Source organism: Carassius carassius, chromosome 13 (genome assembly GCF_963082965.1).
Source record: "Carassius carassius chromosome 13, fCarCar2.1, whole genome shotgun sequence".
Lineage (NCBI taxonomy): Eukaryota > Metazoa > Chordata > Actinopteri > Cypriniformes > Cyprinidae > Carassius > Carassius carassius.
The window spans coordinates 28,901,376-28,909,766 of record NC_081767.1 but is presented as its reverse complement, the minus strand read 5'-3'; the positions used below and the strand labels follow the sequence as shown (position 1 = coordinate 28,909,766).

At 39.3% G+C, this 8,391-nt stretch overlaps 1 protein-coding gene across 1 annotated transcript; it reads right to left on the bottom strand.

Moving 5' to 3' along the window:
* Positions 1-2,477: 2,477 nt before the first annotated feature.
* On the bottom strand, positions 2,478-4,298 carry LOC132156290 (uncharacterized). The gene is made up of 3 exons (XM_059565230.1): positions 3,554-4,298; positions 3,240-3,432; positions 2,478-3,097 (listed from the first exon to the last, which is right to left on the bottom strand). Exons 1-3 carry the CDS (start codon positions 4,276-4,278, stop codon positions 2,852-2,854), a joined length of 1,164 nt encoding a protein of 387 aa, XP_059421213.1. The 5' UTR covers positions 4,279-4,298; the 3' UTR covers positions 2,478-2,851.
* Positions 4,299-8,391: the final 4,093 nt, after the last annotated feature.

Genomic DNA, 8,391 nt, shown 5'->3' with positions numbered 1-8,391 from the left:
TTTCAGCTCCAGTCAGACTTCAGAAATCATTCTAATATGCTGATTTGGTGCTCGTTGTGAAAGCAATTGTGCTGCTTAATATGTTTGTGAAAAACATGATGCATTTTTCCACATTCTTTGAAAAAGTAAAAACCCAAAAACTTTTGTAACATTATTAATGTCTCTACTGTCAGACAAATGTAATGCAATTTAATGTGCCTTTCCTAATTAAAATTAATTTATACAATAATATAATATATAATAACTAAGATAAGAAAATAAAAATAAAAGTTAATGTTTTTCTTAAAAATAAAATGTTTAACTTTTACTAACTGACTGGGCCTGCAGGGGCCAGTATAGCTAATATAAATATTCACTAAGGTTTAGGTAGATGTCTTGGTCAGAAATGAGAGTCAAGTGTTTTTTTTTTCTTAAATCCACTGGGAAGTTTACAGGAAGCTTGAGACTTCCGAACAAAAGCATAATCCGAGGGAAATTCTGCAATGCGAGTCATTCACTTGATTCTGAATGGCAGATCTGTGCAGACACTATCACAGTCAATGCACTGATAAAACACAACACAATCACTATGAACAGAGGAGGAACATGAGAACAGATGCTTTTGATTTGATAGCACAGTTCTTTGGGGGATTCAAGCCTTCCCCTGCATCGTATTCTGACATTACATACTGGAGAGTGGTATTTTTACTCTTTCCATAGCTATAAAATTCCTCGCAATTGTATGCAAATAGACTGCTCTGAAACAAGTCATGTTGAGTAGAAAACATCATGGTTGCAGAACAATTGCAACAGTGATTATGTTGAAAAGACTAAATGACACCCCCTGATGTTTTATTCATTTCAAAGCTCATGCTCTGCGGCCTGGAAATGTCCTCTCCCTAGGCAAAACAACATTTGTAGCTGGTGTCAGCGGCCTCACTTAAATGGAATCAAAAACTGAAGAAGAATAAGAAATACCGAATCCAAGGGTTGACGTCAGTTTTTTACCATCCAGTCAAATACCGCCAGGAAAAAGGGATGTAGTTGTTCACAGAGTTGTGTTAATTTATCAGTAATTTGAGTTTTAGCATTTTTTAGGCAGTTTTACTAACTCGTGTTTCTCAAATCAAATATGTGGCAGTGCAAGGACTGCAAAATAACAGTCTCGACTAGATCACAGTTGTTGAAACTATAGATTAGTGCACGGACATTATGGTCACGGTAATCGTTTTCCATGCACTTATTCCAAGTGTCCGTGTAGATTTAAAACCTGGAATGCGCTACACAGCCATCTCAATCGTAACCACGCAAAGGAGAACACTGGGTTACCAGCAAGTGTAGCCATGTTCAATTGCCATGTGTGTTATTGCTGCGATATAGCGTCAGAACAAGAGTATTTTAGTCACATCCATAACCACCTAAAAAACAGTGAGACTGTGCCTTGTATGTTTGAGCACTCTTTTTTTCAGACAAATGTGTATGGCACATTTAAGGCCCATAAGAATAGGAAGCACAATCCTTATTCTCTTCAGGACTTCAAAACAGTGGTCGTTAGGGAAAGTGGTAACGTTACTCAGGAATTCAGTGAAGATCCATTACCAGCTGAAGAGGAGAATGATGTTTCAGGGAGTGTGGAAATGGTCACAGAAGGACAAGGTTTTTCCAAGAACATATAGCTGAAATTTGCATCCATTTTGCTAAAACTTGAAAATTATTTTCATGTTCCTAGTAGACTAACCAGATTCCGTACAAAACGATGTTCCGTACAGGTGAATAAATAATTACAGGTGGTACATAAACTATATATCCGTGTCATCCTTATGTTTCTCTCTTTCACTTCCGATCTAAACGGAGATCCATCCGCTGTTTATTTCAGTAAGATTTGAGTAAGTTTGCTCGGTGAGCCCACTGCGCTTGAAAATGAACAGTTGGCAAGAAATATTTCAAAACTTCAGCTTTTCTATTTACTTTATGTTTCCCACAGTACTACAGCCTTTATGAAATTAATATTATGTTATCACAATTTGTTTAATATATTACCTTTCATTGAATAAATGCTTAGAAATGGACATTTTTAAACCTCGGTTGCGGGCAATGACCACTTAGCGCCACCCTCACCTGAGACCAGCAGAGATCTCTTACGATATGAAGTTTTCACATTGGTTTATTTTTTTTATTTTTTATTAATCAGTGCAAATTATTTGCCCTTCTTGTCTTCATGCTTAACTCACATGCCATAATAAATATCATGACACAATCATGCCTAACTCGCATGCGCCCTTTATTAAAGCAGCAATTAAATTAAATTTAAACAAATAAAAAGGTACTCATCTTTCATTATTCATTTAAATTATGCTTTCTTCAGTTAAAATAAATAACCAGTTCACATTTAATCAGTTAAATGTCCATTTTCCCAGATAAAATCAAATCTACTCAGTGGTGTGCTTCGATCAATTGATCAAAATACTTAAGTGCCCAACAATAAAGAGAGATTCATATCTTTATTATTTATCATTTTTATTATACATATGTTTATTCATATATTTATTACAATATAAGCTTAAACAAAAATATACACTGATTAAGACATAGCTCTTCCTTAATATAACATAGGCTATTTGACTCTGGCAAAGCTTGAAATCACTAATATGGGTTAACCAATCAATGGCTACATTTAGATGTCAATAACTGCTGACTGAGCAGTGCAGTGTAACAAATGTAAATGAACCCATCGTCCTATGTCTACAGGCCGGTGCTTCTGTTTTTCCAGAGTCTGGTCCTGATGCGTCCTCGCTTTTGTTTTACCTTTGTGACATTTCAATAATCTGTTATTGGGTTCAGATATGAGCCATTATGTTGACACTGGCCATCATTATTGAATGTGACTGATCTTCAGGAAACTGCCTGGTGTGTTCTTGGTCCTGTGGTGCAGAGGTTTAGGGTGGATTTGAGGATGACGTGCTGGACTGGCTCTGCTGGGTGAAGTTCGCGGTCCCCGAGGAGGAGATGGACACAGATTGGAGCTGAACCGCACGGGTGTCACAGTGAGCAGAGGCAGTGATACATGCCTTTGCACAAATGATATGCCTGTCAGATGTAGGCCATGAACTGCATTCACCTGTAGGCAGGACAAAAACATGTTATATATTATTATTTACATCTGCCATATAATTAATGTTGTTTACATTATTAGAACATGAAAAACTAGTGTTATACTCAGTATCAATGCTATAATGCCATTTTGTCTAATTCATACTGACCTGATGGTATAAATGGACCGTCCGTGCGATGCAGAGTCCTCGTGTCTCATCGGTGGAGGCTTGCTTGGCATCCCAGATTTTGTTTACACTCCGTTGGAAACGGTCAAACTTGCAGAGCTGAGAATGGACTTTTTTGAACTCCAGTCCATCCCTTAAATTTCTGGTTGCCTTGAAATTTCCATCGAGCGTCTTCCTATATAACAGAGAAAAAATGCAATGAGCCAAAATGAGAATTTTTTTATGCCACATTATAAAATGATTTACCACAAAACATATAATCAAATAAACCATTAGCCAAAGGAAGTTTTTCTTACCTTAATTGCTTCATTTGGACATGTTTGATGTATCTCCGTAAAAGACATCCAAGACGCAGCTCAACACTATTAAGTGTCTGATTGACGGTTCCTCTGCACAGGTTGTACATTTCAGAGGAAATGTTGTTATTTTGAAAAGCTCGATCCAGCTGCTGGAGGTTGTTTTCTTGAGCTTTGATGTCAATTATGAACGATGGGTCTTTCATGCTTGCATGAAGCAGTTTGTCTCCATCCTCCTCGCTGTTCTTCATGTACTGCTCCTCAATGCTGCCCGAGACTGCAGAATCATATTTGCGAGTCTCGGGTTTCTCAGACTTCTGAAGTGAAGGCTTTACTTGAGTCTGAATTTTGGGCAGTTTCACAGACGAGGAAGGACGGGTGTGGACAGAAGACAGACTCTGACGTTCTTCCGCTGACATAGCACAAACTTTTGTCTCCTCTACAGACTGTGAAATCTGAGGAAGAGCAAAAGATCTGTCGAGGGATGGACGATGGAAGCTATGAGGAAATGGACTTTGGAGGTCTTCCTGAACCATTGTCTCTTCAAATGGTGTCTCTGTTATCTCCATTGTCTCCGTATCAACTTCTGGTTCCTCCACAGACTGCAAAATCTGAGGGAGAGCAAAAGATCTGTCGAGGGATGGACGATGGAAGCTATGAGGAAATGGACTTTGGAGGTCTTCCTGAACCATTGTCTCTTCAAATGGTGTCTCTGTTATCTCCATTGTCTCCGTATCAACTTCTGGTTCCTCCACAGACTGCAAAATCTGAGGGAGAGCAAAAGATCTGTCGAGGGATGGACGATGGAAGCTATGAGGAAATGGACTTTGGAGGTCTTCCTGAACCATTGTCTCTTCAAATGGTGTCTCTGATATCTCCATTGTCTCCGTATCAACTTCTGGTTCCTCCACAGACTGCAAAATCTGAGGGAGAGCAGAAGATCTGACGGGGGACGGACGATGGAAGCTACGAGGAAATGGACACTTAAGGTTTTTCTGAGCCATCGTCTCTTCAAATGATGTCTCTGTTCTCTCCGCATCAACTTGTTTCTCTTCAAATGATTTGACATTTGCCTTTTGCTCTGTGGAAACTTTTGTCTCCTCGACAGATCGTGTGACCTTGGGGAGAGCAAAAGTCCTGGCAAGGCCAGGAGGAAATGGGCCATCAGCAGACGGACTCTGGAGGTCTTTTGGAGCCGTGTCTAATGTTACCACTGGTCTATCTATTGGCAACACTTCGACATTTGTCTCCCGTACAAGCTCTTTGACCTGAGGGAAACCAAAAGCATCTGCCTTGGGTTTCACAGGAAAGGCAGGCAATTTTTGCACCTTCTGCTGCTGACCTGCAGATCCATTTTGGTGCACAGGAGAAACTAAGATGTCTCTGTTCACATCTTGAATCACCTTGCTCTGTTTCTGAGGTGTCTTGAGAGTCTTAATTTCCAAGCAGTGATCTTGAAATGCCTTGTTGAGGTTTTCAATGGTCGCTGCTGATAGTTTTAGTGCCTTGCTTGTGGCTGGACTGCAGGAGGATGATTTGGTGATGCTATTCAAGGCGTTGATCAGGTTTGATGAGTACGTTGATGCAACGGTTGAATTTGCCTTCAATTGTGCTACCGTGGGACAAGTCGGCAGAGACTGAATGCTTTTAACTACTTTGGCATCCAGATCTTTTCCTGGTTTACCTGAAAACCAACACATTTTACACTGTAAGCTACCTTGACACAGCATATTAGATCACACTGCAACCAAAGTGATTCATATATGCTTTTTAATGAATGATGGTGTGTGTACATTAACTTACCTTTAGCCTTCACGGTCAGAACTTTTTTCGAGGCAACCTCCTGCATTTTTCTGAAGCTCTCTCGAAGGCGGCTCACATTGTATGCCATATTGGCCTGGAACTCATCAACGATCTTCTGCAAGTCCTCCAGCCACTCCATGTTGACCATGGATTTCTCCACTTTTTCAATCTCCCATTCTAGCGATTCCTCTGCAAGAAGTAAAGTTCATAAGTATTGTTAACTGTTAAGTACAATTAGATTATATTCAAAAGCAGATCAATATATGGCTTAGGGCTGCACAGTTAATCAAAATGAAACTGAAATCGTGAATTGGCTTGTTGTCACTGTCAAATCTCAAAAGGCTGCAATTTAATTAAATATATGCGCTGCTTGTCTCAAAGTCAAGTGCAGATCTCATCTCTGCATCTGATCCCAATTTGGGCTTTATAGTAAATCTGTAAATGTATTATGCATCATCCATCTTTCCTGAAATGCTTGTCAACAAAAGTGAAGTTTTAAGGGCTCTCTACAGCTCTCTGTCGAAAAATGAAGGTTAAAGGTTGATTGTTTAATGTTTGAAAATTAAGAAAAAAAAGCCATGAATATTATTATTGATTTTACAGTTTAAAACACTAAAATGATGAATATCTCCTCTATTATTTTTATTTTAATAGCAATTTTAAAATTTTACTTTTACTGGTTAATCAGTTTGCAATGCATTTAGGTACAACTGAATACCAATACATGCCTAAACATGAGTGTCTGATTAAATTTTTTTTTATTATTATTATTATTTGAAGTGCTAGTTTTATGTGAGGTCTTGAAGAATCAGGCCAATTAAAGACCATTAACTTGACCACTCTATTCGACTCATTGGTCTGAGTAGGCTACTGAACTACATATGTATAAGTGTATAACTAAAACCACTAACGTATATAGTTAAATCGCTCCAGCAGTGACTGAAACTCCTCCTGGCGCTCTCGGGCTCTGTACTGAAGGTCCAGGATTTTGTTCAGCAGCAGTTGATTTTTCACAAGCCTGTCGGTACAGTGACTGGAGGAAACATCCTCGTCGGATGAGTCCAGAGATGTGTTCCTCAGCGACATCTCTGACATTTCATCCACAACTGAGGACGATGAAGATGATGAAAAAGATGTATTCTTGTTAAAAGCCATCTCTGATCCTAAAGGAGAACTCTTAATGTTCTCCAGAGACTTTCAACAGTTCTCGTTTACACCGTTCTGAGAGTGATCTCTCTTGAGCCGTTTGATATTATCAAACTGAATTTCTGGTCTTTTTTGACAAGACGATTAAGCAAGATTTTCGTACTCGTTCAGACAGATATTCACTCACTGATATTACTCGCATAACAAGCAACGATTAAATAAATTGTTCAAATTCCTAAACCAGCTTTTATAGTGGCCCAGTGTGACGTCATCCACGAACATTCCATAGTGACGTGTCATAGTTGCCCTGGCAACCATTGATTGCTCTTGAGTAAACAGTAAAGCTCTCCCCGCAACCATTTTTGGGATTTTAAATTAATAGGAAAGTCTCTTTGTATTGCATGCTACACTTACAAAGCAAACTTCATGACCGCAGGGAAGGAAATTAGCACCCTCCACCAACCAAATGCGGGTGTTTTTGTGTTGTGGCGGGTAAACTCGCTTCACCTACCGCCGGGCACAGTGGCGGGTAAATAAAAATAGCATACTGTTTCACCCGGCCAGTGGACAAAAAGTTAATTTCCATCCCTGGTGTATGTACAACACGCAATAAAGTGTCATATCATCCGAAGCAGCTCCGTGGAGAAAGGCGGTGTAAACTGGGCTCGAAACGGCGGCTTTGTTCCCAGTACAGTGTTTGCACCTGAAGTAAGTGCCGCCGGCGGAGTGATATATTTGTTGGTTATTTACAGTACGTTTTATAGCACGCGCTCATGATATACAAGATCGCGTGAAGAGTTGAATTTGTTATCGAGCACAAGTTTCCGCCACAGTTGCCAACTCTCGCGAGACAAATAGCAACTGGAGCTTCAAAAACAAGCCCAATATTATTCGATTATTTATTTTCCGCATTATCATTTATTACCAATAAATGAGCCTACAACATATTAAACTGAAACCACTCCTTTATTAAAAAAGGATAAACTGATTAGGAAAAAAAGGATTAAAAAAATCAGCGAACTGCAACAAAGTGGAGGGCACGCACTTTACTCATCTCCGATCACATGTGAGGCTGGCGGCAGTGCCTGTAGAAATTGAAATAAGTTTATTTCTGTCGATAGCAGGATTAAAGCGTCGCGTGCGCCGCTTGCACGTTGAATATGATTTTTCTCCAATGAGGGGGATACTTTCCGCATACTGTTACGTCTCTGCCTGACCCCGGTAAGTTAATTTTCCTCCAGCATTCTGCAACATTTTTACATTATATGGACAGTTTGTGTTTATCTTATTGTTTTTAACGGCATAATAAGCAAACTAACAAACAGTATTATCGGTCGCGTGTCTAATAACTGCTGTCCGGGGGATGCATATTATTTCCAGTCTTCAAGTACTTTTTCAGAAGTTATCTCGGTGGCTAGTAAGTCAAACCTCTACATTGCGAGTAAATCACTCGCATATGCGACTAAATTGGGGGTTGACGTGCTACATTTAAACAATATTATTTTTTGTATTTTCCTGTCAACGGAGTTCCTAAGGAAGACTTCAGCTTTTAAGAACAACTGGGTTTTCCGGTAGTGGGTGGAGTTGATGCGCGAACGGCAATCTCATTGGCCGGCGCTCACCTATTATCGTCCAAGTTTTGATTTCAGCAAATCAGTTCGAGCGAACACACAAAACCTGATTAATATTCATGAATCCAGCAGCTCAGTAATCCTTAGTGTATTTGATAGTTTTATTAGTAGGAATCGTATTATTATTATCTTATCAGTATTTTTGGAAGTTTTTTTCTTTCTTTTTTACAGAAACACTGAATGACCAAAAAGCACCACCAACAGTCCAGTTAAAATTTTCAGTTTAAACGACTAATAGCATTCAAACATGGTTATCAA